Raw genomic sequence first — 17,294 nt, 5'->3', positions numbered from 1 at the left:
ACAGCTGGGTCCCCATGTGGTCGCAGGCGATGCTGATACGCCAGTACATGTGAAATTGGCAGTCCCCAGTAGATAATTGCAGCCTCACTTCTCAGCCCGCTTGTAAGGGTGCATTCACACTGAGTAAACGCTAGCTTATTTTGTAGTGTAAAATTACACTTGTAAATTTTGCTATCCCATTGACTTCAATGACATTTTACAGGCGTATTTTTACAGGCGTATTTTTTACAGGCGTATTTTTTACAGGCGTATTTTTACACTTGTAAAAAAATATCATTGAAGTCAATGGGATAGCAAAATTTACAAGTGTAATTTTACTCTACAAAATAAGCTAGCGTTTACTCAGTGTGAATGCACCCTTAGTATGTTTTCTCCGATCTCTGTTTTTACATTGAAGGGTTGAAATCAGTTTTAATTGTGACATAACGATTCAAGAAAGAACGACAGCTCCTCACCGCCACGCATTCTGAAATAGCTTTGAGTGTCATTTGTTTTGGCTCCTGTGGTTCAAGTCATCTTCTCCAGGTCACAGACATCTGGCAGGAGTTCCTTTGATTTGCAGTAACTTGAACAGTACTTGTGACAGCTCTGAGCGCTTTCATAAAATGCTTATACAGGAGAGGGAAGGTCAGCGTAATTGCAATGCTTTCACAAGCTGAATGGGATTGAAAGCCAGCCTGACAAATATAATGGCCTCGTAAAAAAAAACACAGATCAAGCTGGATACATCTAATGGATAAAACTGATTTTTTTTTTCCTTTTGCTCCACAGTTAAACTTTAGCGAAGAGAAATACTTTGAGAACATACTGGAAATCCTAAAAGCTACCGCTCAAAAGAGCCTAAAAAAGCTAAGAGAGCCAGTGGACCCTGATGCGTAAGTATTAACTCATAGTTGCCAATAGTCTGTAATTTGTAATCTGGGTGTTCATAATTTTTGTCCCAGGTACTGTTGCGGGCACACTGGGGTGGCATTTCTAAATCATTTTTAGAATCAGCCACTACCTATTGTATTAGTCCAATAGGAAACGGCTAAAATGCACCATGTTGTTTCTTGTGCACCCCACTTGCCCTTTTTGCAAAAGTGGGTGGGGGTCAAAGCGGATCAGGATGGGGATGCCTTGGCTTCACAAATTTACCATAGCCAGGAAGCTGACTTGAGTTATACCTGAAATCTACGTCAGTTCCTGACCTGCTTAGATTGCAATTCTGGTGCACCATAGTATACCTGAATAACTAAGAGACCAGAGCTCAATAAGGGGGTGTTCACACTTGCACCCATGTCCTCGCGCCGGGTCTTCATCCTATTGCCCAGAGAAACTGCATAGGGAACGGCTTCCCAAGTCCTGCATGTCCAACTTTGTGTCCGGCCAAAAAAAAACGGTTTTCCCGTGGAGAGGCTGCATATGGACACCAGCGGTTTGCTTTTAAAACCCATTCAAATGAATGCAGTTTCTTTGGGGTATAGGACGAAGACTCGGTGGGCAGACACGGGTGCAAGTGTGAACGCCCCCTAATTTAGACTCATCTCGCTCCAGCCAGAGATTAGCATATAAAACACACTAAACACATTATTCTATATGGGGGCACTAAGGAGGCATTATACTGTGTGGGGACCACTAAGGGGGTACTTTATTGTATGGAATCACTAAAGCAGCGTTACACTGTATACTTTCAGTGGACCCATAAAGGAGCGTTATACTGTGTGTAGCAGTTCTGTATGGAGGGATACCTACTATTTTACCAGAGAACCTAACACAACACACTGCACTATTTTATCCAGATTTTGTGACGTGTGACTAAGGGGCAGTACTTATAAAATGGGGGAGTGTCAAGTAAATAAGATCATGGCCTAGCATATGCACTTGCATTGGGACCCAAGAACAAATAAATGATATTATTATATATACTTTTCACTATTTTCCTTCTGAATGTAGGATTAATGGGTTTTACCATAATAACTGTCCTTCTGTTACTCTGTTTTAGTTGGATAATTGGTGCAGCAGTGGCTGATGCCTTCTATTCCCCCAACCGGAACCAAATCGGTGAGTTTTTCCAATGTGTATCGAGCAATCTAAAATAAGTGGAGTAAGGACATGCTTTTCTGTCCACCACCTCATTTAGACTCAGGAGCAAAATAACCCCATTATTGTGATCAATGGATTTCCCAGCAGTGGCCCCTCACTGATCTGGAACTTATCCTCTATGCTAAGGAGAGGTTCCTGTGGTGGGAAAACTCCTTTAGGCTGAGACCCCATGTTCTAGAAACACAGATTTTTTTGTTGCAGATTTTGTTGCACTTTTTTGAACCAAAGCCAAGAATGTCTACAAGAGGAATGGGAAATATATTGCAAGTACTTATAGTTTTCTTACACTTCTACCTTCTGCTCAATCCACTCCTGGCTTAGGCTCCAAAAAATGCTACAAAATCTGCATCTGTTTCTGTAACATATAGCTTTAGCTTTAAGCTGGCTAACCATACTATTGAGCAGATATTGGACCAATCCTCGTCTTTGTCATTGGATGAAATTCAACCAGTAATATTTGTAATATTCTTTTTTACAGTATTTCCCGCTGGGATCCTTCAACCTCCATTTTTCAGTAAACAGCAGCCTCAAGCATTGAACTTTGGTGGAATTGGTATGGTCATTGGTCATGAAATCACTCACGGCTTTGATGACAATGGTAATCACAAGAAAGAATTAATACTTTAATGATAATGTCAGGATACGAAGTCGCCGCGGTCTCCTTGCTGCGCGGCGTCTCCCTGGGAGACGTGTTAGGAGTTCTATTGGGTGTGCTTAGGTCATTAAGGGTTAATCTTTTCCTTGCTCTCAGTCTCCATGTCATTAGCCATCAGGTGTGTTCTCTGCTGCTATTTAAACCCCACCCAGGCATGGATCCTTGCCAGCCATTCACTTTGTGTTTCCTGGTCCCCCTGCTCAGTCTGATTCCCTGTCTGTTTGTATTCCATATGTTTCTTGGTTTGTATACCTGGCTTGTATTTTTGACTATCCCTTGTCTTTTGATTCGGTACCTTTATTATATCTCCTGGCTTGACCTCTTGCTCGTCTGACCTCGTCTTCTCTTCTGTGTCTTGCTGGGACTTGTGGTCCTCCCTGGTTCCATGCTGTTTAGTCTTTTGTTTTGCATTGCATTTACACTGTGCTTTCTGTTTAGGTGTGACCCTGTGACTCCAGTCCCTAGGACTTTCAGGGCCTCCTCTCCCCTTATCCTAGCCGCCGGATAGAAGGTTAGGAGCCGTGGTAGGCGCACTTCAATTAGGAAGTGCATGGGTCTGCCTCATCTCAGATATTACAGCATAGTTATAGCTGCAGGGCCTACGACCCCTTTTGTCATTAGTTGCACAGTGTTGCTTTCCCAGCTGTGTCACTTTGCACTGCCTGACCCTGACTCCAATCCTTACAGATAACTTGTGGAGCAACCGATGGTATATATGTGTATTGCTGAAAGTAGAAGCTACATGAAGGACTCACCAAACTTTCCAATTATCCTATTCACTATTCGTGCACCTCTGTAACCTCTGCTATTGGCTTTGTCTAGTCCATCATCTAGAATTTTAGATATTTTTGAGCGTCCTTCTAACCTATTATCTATAATGTAGTTTTGTCTATGCCATGTGTAACTATGTGTAACTATGCCACAAATGTGACTTATATGAAACCCTTTGTTATTTAACAGGAAGGAATTTTGACAAGGATGGAAATATGTTTGACTGGTGGAGTAACTTCTCTGCGATGCATTTCAAAGAGCAGTCTCGATGTATGGTCTACCAGTATGGAAATTACACGTGGGACCTAGCTGGTGGGCAAAATGTAAGTAGGTTTTCTCTTACCTATAAGGGTTAGTTCACATCTGCGTTTTGTAATCCGCTCGGGAAATCTGCATGGGACACCCCCCCCCCCCGAACGGAATAACAAACGCATTGGCAAGTGATGTGTAATGAAAGCACATGGACCCCATAGACTATAATGGTGTCCGTGTGCCCTCCGTGCGGTATCTGCACAGAAAATGCAGACAGAAAATTAGATTTTGATCTCCTTTCATGTCCGTGTGATTTGTATGGGCAGCATGCAGAAAGTACACAGACCCCATTATAGTCTATGGGGATGAGTGTGCTTTCACAGTATAATCAGTTCCACGGATGAGTGCCCAAAGAGAGGGCTCTGAGTGCCACCTCTGGCACCCGTGCCATAGGTTCGCCATCACAGTCATAAGAGATGAGTGTAGTGGGCTGTAGTTATACTGGGGGTTGTATCAATTTAGGGGCTCAAAGGGTCTACTGTTGCTCATGGGTCTGGCATTTGATTGGTGATCTGTTTTTATTCTACAGGTCTGTGTTTATTTTGGGGTCTGCATCTCTTCTGGCATCCTGTCTGGGGTCTATATTAATTTTAGGGCCTGGTCTGTTGTTGATTTTCATTCTGTGGTCTGGCCTGGGTCTTCATTTATAATGGCATCTGATTAGTGATTTATTTTGGGTCTATTCTTGTGCTTATTCTGGATTCTCATCTGGGGTCTGTATTTAATCTGTTGCCCATATTTATTTTGGGCCTGTATTATTTTTTTGTTTTTGGTTTGGGGTCTTCATTTATTCTGGTATCTAGTCTAAGGCTTGATTATTTCAGGGTCTTTGGTTTGTATTCTAGGGTCAGGTCTAGAGTCTATTTTTATTTTGGGGTCTATTTACTTCAGACTAAGGAGTCTGTATTTATTGTGAGGTCTTTATCTATTCTGGGATCTGTCTTTTGAGGCTATACTTATTATGGGGATAGGGTCTGATTTTTTTTTTCTCTCATTAACATGGCCGGCATTTTTTAAGGTAGAGAGGACCAAAGCAGAATTCTCTTCCCCCTCCCCCTTCAGTTGCTCTTGATTGGACGTTCTATTTGCAACTAACAGACATTCTTAAAAGCTTTCTCCCATAAACTATGACAGATAAAGCTTGTGAGGCTCCACTTTCTCTCCACCCTCACAAGTCCGATGCCTTGGAGTAACCTTTGTTTATGCCCTGTTTTTCAAGCCACACATCCAAACTATTAACACTTCTTGTAATCCTTAAAGGGGTTTCCCAGGCAAAAATGGACAACCCCTTTAACTTTTCAATCAGCTGAGGAAAATGAAAAAAATTCATACTCTGGTGTACAATATACTCACCTGTACAGTATTCTCAGCTGTCCCCAATGCTCTGGTCCTTCTGCTCAATGGGTCTCTTCCAGAGTTCCACTGAAACCACTGATTGGGCTCGGAGGTCACGTGACCAATAAGGTCAATCAGCGAAGGGCATGTAATTTCACTACCTATGATATCACAGGTCTCTTCCTGAGGACTGCTGAGGATGTTGATTGCCCTCAGCGGTCACGGAGATGTGAATCAGGGGTAAAAGCACTTTTTTTTGTTTTGCAAATTTTTTTCAATTTGATGTTATTGAGGATTTATGTCTTGGATTCTCTGTTTAAATATGGTGCCTCAAGAAGTTAACTGCTTTCCTTAATTATGGGGATAATGTTCTCCCTTAAAGGGGTATTCCCACGTCACATACTCACCAGTCTTCGCTGCTGTAAAATCTTCCTTCTTCCTGCTTTGTTGCGTCATTGGTGGGCGGGGTTACATATGCAAAGCCAGCGGCAAGATGACGTCGCTTCTATGCCGCTGGCCCTGCGTGCGCGCTCATAGATGGTGAGACCAGTCAGTTCTCCAGCCTTCACAATGCCAATACAGACCCGGCATCTGCTGTAATAGAGAGGCGGATGCCGGGGAGGGTTAGACGCCGGCACAGGTGCCTGCGACATCGCTACGCTCCTGCCCTGCATGAAGCCAGCAGCAGCAGGAGCGATGCTGCTATTGCGCTCCTCCGCCCCCCCCCCCCCTGCGGAATAGCAGCATCGCTCCTACCGCTGCTGGCTTCATGCAGAGCAGGAGCGTAGCGATGTTGCAGGCCCTGGCACCTGTGCCGGCGTCTAACCCTCCCCAGCATCCGCCTCTTTATTACAGCGGATGCCGGGTCTGTATTGGCGGCCCCTTCCCCCAAAGTGTAAACTACCCCCCCCCCCTCCAGCCTCGCTCCCATGCACTTAGCCCCTCCTCCCTCCCCCCTGGCAGCAGGCAGATACATCACTTGACTTTTGACCAGATAAGTTAAGGGATGTGTCAAAAAAAGAAATGAATAAAGTAAGATAGTGGACAAACAAAGCCGTTTTGCTGAAGAAATGTATTTAGGAAAAGTCTTACATCCACATTAACAAGCAGTATAGAGAGGATCCTTGTGATGGGACAACCCCTTTAAGGAGAAACCACCTATTAGGTGTGTGGAGACTTATACAGCCATAGTCACTCCACTGCAAGGGATCATGGAAGGAATATGCAAATCTGTCTCCCAAGATGTAAATAAGGGAGACAGTGCATAACAGAGGTACTGTCTCCCTATTTACATCTTGGGAGACAGACTTGCATATTCCTCCCATGCTTTCCTTAAGACATTGAGTTGAATTCCTGGAGCCAATGATAATAGCTGACCTCATCAGAGAAAGTTCCCGAAGCCTATACATTTTCCCTGCAGAAGCCACTACAAGGAGAATGTAGTATTCTGCATTGGCTTTTATAATGAATGTCCATATAATACAGGGATGTGTCAAGTCCGCCAGAGCTGGAGCCATTCTTACCTGTATTGCGGATGAGGACAGCAGTGTCAATGACACCAGTTTCCAGATTGTTGCCTTAAGTCTTGATAGATCCACTTAAAATTTCATTTCTCTTCTTTGCTTGATGAGCCATTGACCTTAAACATTCCATTAGAGCACACATATAACTATATGACATTATGCTGAGGACAAGTCTTCTTCGGAGACAGCATAAATTCTATGAAATCATGACTTCTCGTTTTTTAGGTAAGCGGTATCATTACCCTGGGAGAAAATATTGCAGATAATGGCGGCGTCCGACAAGCTTATAAGGTACAGTATGATGAGGATTTGACTTCTGTTATTGTCAGTAGGAATGGATGGAGAGTGACAGAGTTCTGACATTGAAATGTCACAATAATTAATGTTCTTCATGGTGTTTAGGAAGCGATACACTATTTAATGTGCTCAAATCTGCAATCTTTCATGACGCGTTAGTTACAGTGTCAGCCTGATACTGCAGCTGCCTCACTCGGGCTCCCGCTGTACCTTGGGCTTTTTATAGTTTTATTCAATTCAATTTTAATAATAGTTGTAACTCTAACAAAAGTCTTCTTATATAATATACAAAATATACCATTTAGTAAGCTGCACTGGCAGAGTAAAGTGGGTAGGTATGACAACTAGGATGCTCTGTAAGATATGAGAAGAAGCTGGCAATGGGACAGGTGTATGGGAAGAAGCTGGGCAATGGGACAGGCGTATGGCAAGAAGCTGGGTAATGGGACAGGCGTATGGGAAGAAGCATGTAATGGGACAGGCGTATGGAATGAAGCTGGCAATGGGACAGGCGTATGGAATGAAGCTGGGTAATGGGACAGGTGTATGGGAAGAAGCTGGGCAATGGGACAGGCGTATGGCAAGAAGCTGGGTAATGGGACAGGCGTATGGGAAGAAGCATGTAATGGGACAGGCGTATGGAATGAAGCTGGGTAATGGGACAGGTGTATGGGAAGAAGCTGGGCAATGGGACAGGCGTATGGGAAGAAGCTGGGCAATGGGACAGGCATATGGGAAGAAGCTGGGCAATGGGACAGGCGTATGGGAAGAAGCTGGGCAATGGGACAGGCGTATGGGAAGAAGCTGGGCAATGGGACAGGCGTATGGGAAGAAGCTGGGCAATGGGACAGGCGTATGGAATGAATCTGGGAAATGGGACAGGCGTATGGAATGAATCTGGGAAATGGGACAGGCGTATGGAATGAAGCTGGCAATGGGACAGGCGTATGGAATGAAGCTGGGTAATGGGACAGGCGTATGGGAAGAAGCTGGACAATGGGACAGGCGTATGGGAAGAAGCTGGGCAATGGGACAGGCGTATGGAATGAAGCTGGGCAATGGGACAGATGTATGGAATGAAGCTGGGCAATGGGACAGACGTATGGAATGAAGCTGGGCAATGGGACAGACGTATGGAATGAAGCTGGGCAATGGGACAGACGTATGGAATGAAGCTGGGCAATGGGACAGACGTATGGAATGAAGCTGGGCAATGGGACATAGCACATCTTATTGTCTACAGATTGATAACATGGATACTCGGACATGAGCAGTAGTTACTTCCATACAGCAGAGATGGGCCGCTGGGATCAGCACTTCTTGACTGTTTTAGGGCAATCTTTGTGATTGATACGAGAGTGGGGAATTATTTTTTTATGGTATATTTATTGGGGAATGATGAATTTTTCATATAAATGAAATATTGAGGGGCTTGTGTATAAATCATTGTAACAATGCTATGGACTGGCTATTATACTATGACATTGGATTGGAGGTTGTCATCCTAAATAGTGAGTGGGTGAATGTGTAAGACTTGCACTCGAGAAAGGTCCCTATGAAGGTCGATACACAGAAGATTAGTTACCGTACATTCAATGATTGCTGGTATCGCTATTTACACCTTGATGGTTTTCTTCCAGGCATATCTGAAATGGGTGGAGAGACATGGCAAAGAGCCGAAGCTGCCGGGACTGGACCTGACCCATAAGCAGCTTTTTTTCCTGAACTTTGCACAGGTAAATTCAAATAGTCATTTTGTATATATGGTGGACAGTTCTTTTGGTATAATATATGTTATTAGACTTTTTTGTATTCCATATAACTAGGCAGTATAGTAACATATATTATGTGAAAAATACTATTGGGGCATCTACTGGAACAGAAACGGGTTATCCCCAAACTGTTCCCACAAATCTGGAAGTATACAATTGTCCAACATGTCTTGGTATGTTAGGTATGTCTTGGTATGCAGAAGTATCAATATTTTCCTAATGGGCCTAAGGCAACCCCTGAAAACAAACCCATATAGCGCTTTCCCAAAGTTTTCAGTTGGCACAATGGAGACAGGCAGGTAATTCGTCAACCCAGACTCATCCATTACATGACTAGATAGAGAAGTGGAATTTCCCTCTCCACAGAACATGTTCCTGTTGTTCCAGAGTCCAATGGTGGCAGGCTTGTCTTGTAATTGTTCTTGGGGATATAAGGCTTATGTACTGCGTCTCGGCCATGGAAACACTTGTTATGCAGCTCCCAGCCCATACGTTTCATGCTGATGTTAATACCAGAGAAGGTTTGTAAGGTTGGGTTCACACTACTATTATTAATATCCATTGCTATCATCCATCACAGGGTAAGAGCAAACAACATTAAATGACAAATGCAGATGGAGCCCCCTCTGTTGGGTGTCTGTCTGCGGTCAATCCCATGTAAAAACAGGACCAAAGCTTTCTTCTGTCATAAAAATACTGTCATATTTACTTTACAAAAGTAAGCAGTCATGGAAGAAAGCTTGATAATCATAGTGTGAATGTAACCTAACTGCAGTTATCGAGGCAGCAGAGCACATCTAGCAGTGGTGACATCCTGTAACAGTATCACAATGGACTTCATAGACCTTTCTAGAGAAACCCATTCCTTCACAAATGATAGTACAGACAGACTATATGGCTAGGTGCCGGATTTTATACACTTGTTGTCAGTGCTTAAATTGGGAAAAAAATTTAGGAGGAACTCTCCCCCACCCCCAAAGACCCTGACCAAACAATCAACGACCACTCCCTTCCCTCCTGCATTCCTGCACACTATTGTGCCCCATAGTGGTCCCTGCACACAGTATTATACCCTATAGTGGCCCCTATACACAATATTATGTCGCATAGTGGTCCCTGCACACAGTATTATACCCTATAGTGGCCTCTGTACATAGTATTATGCCGCATAGTGGCCCCTGCTCAAAGTATTATGCCCCATAGTGGCCTATGCACAAAGTATTATGCCTCATAGTGGCCCCTGCACACAGTATTATGCCGCATAGTGGCCCCTGCTCAAAGTATTATGCCCCATAGTGGCCTCTGCACAAAGTATTATTCCCTTTAGTGGCCCCTGCACACAGTAGTATGCCGCATAGTGGTCCCTGCACACAGTATTATGTCCCATAGTGGCCCCTGCACACAGTATTATACCCTATAGTGGCCCCTGTACACAGTATTATGCCACATAGTGGCCCCTGCACACAGTATTATGCCTCATAGTGGCCCCTGCACACAGTATTATGCCCTGTAGTGGCCCCTGCACAAAGTATTATGTCTCATAGTGGCTCCTGCACAAAGTATTATGCCCCATAGTGGCCCCTGCGCACAGTATTATGCCCCATAGTGGCCCTTACACACAGTAATGTGCCTCATTGTGGACACCCATGAACAATTTCAGACCCCAGAGTATAATAATCAGAGACCCAGAGGAGGATACAAACATAAAAACACTGTTACATGCCTCTCCCTGGTTCCAGCGCACTCCCGGCAGATGTTAGCCATCTTCAGTGATGTACAGGACGTCATGTGAGCGGAGGCTTGCGTTGCATCACATTAGGACGCAAGCCTTGGCCCATGTGATGTCTGGGACGTCACCAAGTAGGCCTGAAGCCTTCCGGAGTCAGGAGAGGTAAGTAACATTGTTTTTTATGTTCCACATTCCAGGTCAGACAATTTCTTAGTTCATAATGGAACACTGACAGACATTTTTTAATTATGCCGATACTGAATTCTGGCACGTTCCGGCCCAATTTAACCACTGCTTGCAGTACTGGGACTAAGTAAATAAGAGCTGGGGCCCAATACTTTTCTCTATATAGTGTAGCTGTACTAAGGAGACAGAACCTGGCCTTGTGTAAACAGTGAATATGATCTATATGTCTTGTACTTATAGGTATGGTGTGGATCTTATCGACCAGAGTATGCCAGACACTCTATAAAGACAGATGTGCACAGCCCATTTAAGTACAGGTGAGCTGTATACTCTAAGACTCACTCAGTATACCGTATAAAAAACAAAAAAAACTTTGCAAGTCTTCAGTAGGTGATACCTTTTTTAATGGCTAACTCATAATGATGATAGAATATGACGTTTTCGAAACGTCATATTCTGTCATCATTATGAGTTAGCCATTAAAAAAGGTATCACCTACTGAAGACTTGCAAAGTTTTTTTTGTTTTTTATATTTTATAACCACTGGCTAACACGGTACCAAAACAAACATTTTCCTTTTATCAGTATACCGTATAGAATTTGATCATGAGTTTCATAGTCATGTGAATTTAGTTCATTCTTTGTTATTGTTTCTTTTTTCTGTTTTTCTCCTCTTATATCTTCTTTTCTTTCATTTTTCTTTCTAGTCAATCTTCTTATTTCCCTTCTATATACAGCCACCTATTTCTCTTTTATCTTCTTGATTTTTCTCTTTTTTTCTTTTTCAATGTGTTCTTTTATCTCAAATTCCCCCTCTCCTTTCTGTTCCTCCTATTTCTTTCTTTACTTTTTCTTTAATTAATTTTCATTTTCTTCTCCTACCACTTCTTTTCATCCTCTTTTTCTGCTACCATTTATTAGTTTTATTTTTAATTTCTTATTCTCCTTTTATTTTGTGTATTCCACCCAATCTACCGTACTTAGTTTCTTCTCTTCCTCTATCACGTAGATTTTTCTTCTATCTTTATATTTTTTATTATTATTATTATTATTATTATTATTATCCCACTGTGGGACTATTAAAGGATTATCTTATCTTCTGTTTTTTTCTACTCCTTAATCTTTATCTCTTTCTTCTTTATCTCTTTTTTTTATTTCATTTATGTCCTTCTATATTTTACTGCTTATGATCTTTCGTCATCTGGACATAATTTTTCTATTACTCTTCTTCCTCCTCTTCTTGATGATGGAAAAAATAGCTTGAAGGGGTTGTCCAGGCAAAAATGGACAACCCTTTTAAGTTTTAAATCAGCCGAGAGCATTGAAAAAAAAAATATTCATATTCACCTGTCCCCAATGCTCCGTTGTCTTCCCGCACCTCCCAGTTCCACTGCTCCAGCAGCTTCTCCTGAGTCTCTTCTGCAGGTCTGCTGATTGGCCTCTTCGGTCACGTGATTGCTGGGCCTATCAGCGGCGTCAGCAGGCCTCAGGAAGAGGACCCATGATGTCACAGGTAATGACATCACAGGCCTGTTGCTGAGGCCAATCAGCGTCTTCAGTGGACCTGCGGATGAGGCCCTGGAAAAAAAGCTGGAGAAGAAGACCTGGGAGTTGCAGGAGGACACCGGAGCATCGGGGACAGGTGAGTATGAATTCTTTTTATTTTCTTCAATGCCCCCTCCTACTGCAATTCCCTTATTTCTTGTTGAATCATATGACATCAACTACTCAATAAGCTGATAAAACGTGTAATAAATAAATGCATAACCAGTCACATTTGTAAACGTGTTCTTGTTTCAGGGTGATGGGATCTTTACAAAACTTTGAAGCTTTCTCAGAAGAATTTAACTGCAAGAAAGGCACCACAATGCACCCTATAGAAAGATGCCGAGTCTGGTAGTCTCATGCCTTGACCTATAAAAATCAACCTGAAAGTGTCTACTGGGCTGGCTTATACATATTGAACACTTCTAGCCAGTGATGTGCCTGATATTTCCCTCTGATCAGGTCAGAGCCATGGTGTGTGTAGCAAGTCAGGGACAAGCAAGATGGCAGACATACTGTTTTAGGGTTATAATGACACAAAAGCAAGTGTTAGAGTTTTATGCAGTATGTCCCATGGAGAAAGTTGTGGTGGAATGACTGTTTTAATGGCTTGACTGTTATTAAAAAATTCTGCTGTCAGGTTTTCAAAGACTAGATCCGAGAAGATGTATTTTTCCTCAAGCTGACTTGGCTTTTGATATCATGTTGTATGTCTGTGTTGCTCTCATTTCACATTGTTGTTACAAAAAGCGTACAAAACAAAAGTTCAAGGGAAAGTTACAAAGGAGATACAAATATCTCATATCAGTTCTTCATGTAAGGTTGGACCCCAGAACCAGAGCCACATCATTAAAATGTTATTGTTAGTTCACAACATTGTCATACCTTCCTGTGGCCTATAGGTGGCATGTTCTGTGCGACTTCAACATGGCAGTTTGTTACTACAATTTGCATAATTACTACAAATTATTATTACATGTGACTTAGAATTATTTACCATTTAATTGTACAGCTTTTCAGAGATATGTGTTATGCCCCAGGGCAGACTGACCATTTGGGCATTAGCGACCATGGCCAGAGGACTATGGGGCAAAGTTTAAGCTCTAAGCACTCCTCAAATGCATTTCACTTTATGTTGAAGGGGTTTTCTGGGCAAAAGAAATTTTTCAAAAAAGGTCTGCTAATTCTATTAATAGGTTAATATGTACTCCCAAATATCTTTAGCAGTGTTTTGAGTGATTTCTGGGTTCCTCCAGAAGCTCCTGGCATATTCTCCATTAGTTTACATGGGTAGCTTCCTGTTCTGTTTTCCTACAACTACCATGATGCCTTGCGCTTCACTCAGAGCCGACTCCCTCTCTCACTCCCTCCCCCCTCCATTTCTCACTCACACCCCCTCCCTGTTTCCCTAGCTAGTCCACTACTAGTCCTTCCTAACTAACTCACCCGCCAACCCCCACCCCATCATACTTGCCTGTCTTCAGGACAGGACCTTCTGGGCATGGGATTCATTTGTTCTGAACAGCCAGCACCTACTTGACCTACGCCCACACCGGAAATCGAAAAATCTGCCTGGCCCCAGCGATCTAGATAAATAATTTTTTTTTGGTACAGTAAGTAATTTAGAAGGTAAGTGGGGGGGGGGGCAGCTTACATTACAAAGATCGGTTTATCCCACACAACCCCTTTACATCATATCAAGTGGATGCTGGCTATTGTGGTTGGTAAGGGAACCATGAATATGTCTTAGTTAGGTCAAGTTTAATTTATCTACTTAATAAATCAAGACACAAAATCTGTCAAAATCGCAAACAATTTTATAAATACATTTCTTAAAAATTTCCTCAACCATCCATTATGCCAGGGCCAACATAATTTGTCAGTAACCTGGAGGAGTATTGGGACTGCTGGGAAAACTTTGTGTTGGTTCAATGATGAATAGACGTAAAGAACAATCCATGCAAAAATCTTCATTATCTGGTCACATGCATTGTTGATGAATTTAGTGAAGGACTAAGCTAGTACAATGGTGGGAAACTTATAGGGTTTCCAACTCCAAATCTAGTTTTCATACTGATGACCTATTCATTGTATAGATCATCACTATGTGATCTTTCTGGGTCTAACACCTGGACCCCATACAGATCAGCTGTTGCAACAGCCTCTGGGTGCTGGAAGCTGTTAGTGGATGTGTAGCATGCGCTGCTCCGATTCAGGTAGTAAAGACGGTGCTGCAAGTCCCCAGAAGCGCCACTATGCAGTGGATAGGCTGCTGAGCTGTTCCTAATAATTGAATAGACGTGGTCCTCCATGGATTCCCTGTCCTCTTCCAGCTTCTGGCACCTAAAGGCTACTACAATAGCTGATCTTTGCAGGTTCTGGTTGATTCCATGATCGTTCAGTGTTGACCAGTATTATATGTCTTCTGTTCTAATATCTGGAGCACAGAAAAATTGTATAGATATATATTTTTATGCACACTTACCTACATTTCATTCCAAAATCACAGAACATTTAAGCCCCTTCCATCTTCCTTTAAGCAATGCCCCTCAAATGATCAACTATCCCTGCCTCTTATAGGGGAGTATTGGCAAGTATGTTTTTTACGTAGATTGCATATAAAGAAGTCAGTGATTATAGTGATAACATGTAAAATATAAATATATATATATATAGACTGAATAATGGCGTTGTCCAGCAGTGTGCTATCCAAAAATCTACACAAAGCTCAATATTTTTTTATGGAAACAATGAAATTCAGGACTGGTCATTTTCACATATCAGACGGTTGCTTGAAAGTGACTTGTTTTAGAGAAATATATATAACGGATATGTAATTTTGTTTAAAAAAGGTATGTGTGTATATATATATATATATATATATATATATATATATATATATATATATAAATAAATATAAATCTACATCTACATTGTGCTATGTGTTGTCTCAGGCTTTCTGTAGGAGAGAAATGATTATATTGCAATGTATGTTTTTTTTCAGATTGCTATGATGTCATGTTTTGATGGTATATGGTGTCATTATTGTGTGTCAATGATTATTTTTCATTAAAATGACATGTTAATGGTGCTTGCGGCCTCTTTTATTTCAGCTTACTTGTTTCTGCGGCCTGTACACTTTTCAGGTAGTTGTTATTTTTAGATACACAATATTTTTTCTTAAAGAAGACCATTCATGGCCTCGGGCACATGCGGTTTTATATACCTCTAGAAAGCCAACAGTGCGCTGAATTCAGTGCACTGTCGGCTTTCCCATTGTGTGCCCTGGGGGAAGAGCTATTGGTTACCGATTAGAGATGAGCGAACAGTGTTCTATCGAACACATGTTCGATCGGATATCAGGGTGTTCGCCATGTTCGAATCGAATCGAACACCGCGTGGTAAAGTGCGCCAAAATTCGATTCCCCTCCCACCTTCCCTGGCGCCTTTTTTGCACCAATAACAGCGCAGGGGAGGTGGGACAGGAACTACGACACCGGGGGCATTGAAAAAAATTGGAAAAAGTCATTGGCTGCCGAAATCAGGTGACCTCCATTTTAGACGAATAGTGGATTTCAAATCCGGGTCATATGAGAATGTGAACTTTGTGACTATGAGACAGAGATAGCTGTACAGGCAGGGATAGCTAGGGATAACCTTTATTTAGGGGGGAATGTTATTAAAAATAACTTTTTGGGGCTCTATCGGGTGTGTAATTGTGATTTTTGTGAGATAAACTTTTTCCCATAGGGATGCATTGGCCAGCGCTGATTGGCCGAATTCCGTACTTTGGCCAATCAGCGCTGGCTCTGCTGGAGGAGGCGGAGTCTAAGATCGCTCCACACCAGTCTCCATTCTAGTCCGACCTTAGACTCCGCCTCCTCCAGCAGAGCCAGCGCTGATTGGCCGAATTCCGTACTCTGGCCAATCAGTGCTGGCCAATGCATTCTATTGGCGTGATGAAGCAGTGCTGAATGTGTGTGTTTAGCTCAACTACACCGGTGGAGTAGTTGAGCTAAGCACACAGATTCAGCTCTGCTTCAATCAGCGCTGGCCAATGCATTCTATTAGCTTGATGAAGCAGAGTGTGCACAAGGGTTCAAGCGCACCCTCGGCTCTGATGTAGCAGAGCCGAGGCTGCACAAGGGTTCAAGCGCACCCTCGGCTCTGATGTAGCAGAGCCGAGGGTGCACAAGGGTTCAAGTACACCCTCGGCTCTGCTACATCAGAGCCGAGGGTGCGCTTGAACCCTTGTGCAGCCTCGGCTCTGCTACATCAGAGCCGAGGGTGCGCTTGAACCCTTGTGCACACTCTGCTTCATCAAGCTAATAGAATGCATTGGCCAGCGCTGATTGAAGCAGAGCTGAATCTGTGTGCTTAGCTCAACTACTCCACTGGTGTAGTTGAGCTAAACACACACATTCAGCACTGCTTCAGCACGCCAATAGAATGCATTGGCCAGCACTGATTGGCCAGAGTACGGAATTCGGCCAATCAGCGCTGGCTCTGCTGGAGGAGGCGGAGTCTAAGGTCGGACCAGAATGGAGACTGGTGTGGAGCGATCTTAGACTCCGCCTCCTCCAGCAGAGCCAGCGCTGATTGGTCGAGTTCCCTACTCTGGCCAATCAGCGCTGGCCAATGCATTCTATTAGCCCGATGAAGTAGAGCTGAATGTGTGTGCTTAGCACACACATTCAGCCCTACTTCATCGGGCTAATAGAATGCATTGGCCAATCAGCGCTGGCCAATGCATTCTATTAGCGTGAACTGAGTTTGCACAGGGGTTCTAGTGCACCCTCGGCTCTGCTACATCAGATTGCTACATCTGATGTAGCAGTGCCGAGTGTGCATCAGATGTGTAGTTGAGCAGAACTGGCTCAGCACTGCTAAGTCTCTGCATTCGCATAGGAATGCATTGGCCAGCCTTCGGCCAATCAGCGCTGGCTCTGCCGGAGGAGGCGGAGTCTAAGGTCGGACCTGAATGGAGACTGGTGTGGAGCGATCTTAGACTCCGCCTCCTCCAGCAGAGCCAGCGCTGATTGGTCGAGTTCCGTACTCTGGCCAATCAGCACTGGCCAATGCAT

General features: G+C 43.2%; 2 protein-coding genes across 4 annotated transcripts in view; one reads left to right on the top strand and one right to left on the bottom strand.

Moving 5' to 3' along the window:
* MMEL1 (membrane metalloendopeptidase like 1) overlaps nt 1–15,057 on the top strand; it is a 142,250-nt gene extending 127,193 nt beyond the window's left edge. For all 3 annotated transcript variants that reach the window (XM_075279935.1, XM_075279934.1, XM_075279933.1), the window contains 8 exons: nt 772–875; nt 1,985–2,043; nt 2,564–2,683; nt 3,701–3,834; nt 6,907–6,972; nt 8,619–8,714; nt 10,906–10,982; nt 12,466–15,057. In XM_075279935.1, coding sequence (XP_075136036.1) covers nt 772–875; nt 1,985–2,043; nt 2,564–2,683; nt 3,701–3,834; nt 6,907–6,972; nt 8,619–8,714; nt 10,906–10,982; nt 12,466–12,565 — 756 coding nt within the window. In that variant the 3' untranslated portion in view covers nt 12,566–15,057. The remainder of the gene's footprint in view (nt 1–771; nt 876–1,984; nt 2,044–2,563; nt 2,684–3,700; nt 3,835–6,906; nt 6,973–8,618; nt 8,715–10,905; nt 10,983–12,465) is intronic.
* ZBTB45 (zinc finger and BTB domain containing 45) overlaps nt 1–17,294 on the bottom strand; it is a 500,250-nt gene that overhangs the window by 89,707 nt on the left and 393,249 nt on the right. The window lies entirely within an intron of this gene.

The sequence above is a fragment of the Leptodactylus fuscus genome, chromosome 6, assembly GCF_031893055.1.
Source record: "Leptodactylus fuscus isolate aLepFus1 chromosome 6, aLepFus1.hap2, whole genome shotgun sequence".
Lineage (NCBI taxonomy): Eukaryota > Metazoa > Chordata > Amphibia > Anura > Leptodactylidae > Leptodactylus > Leptodactylus fuscus.
The sequence above is the reverse complement of the archived record's forward strand: the minus strand, read 5'-3'. Positions and strand labels throughout refer to the sequence as shown.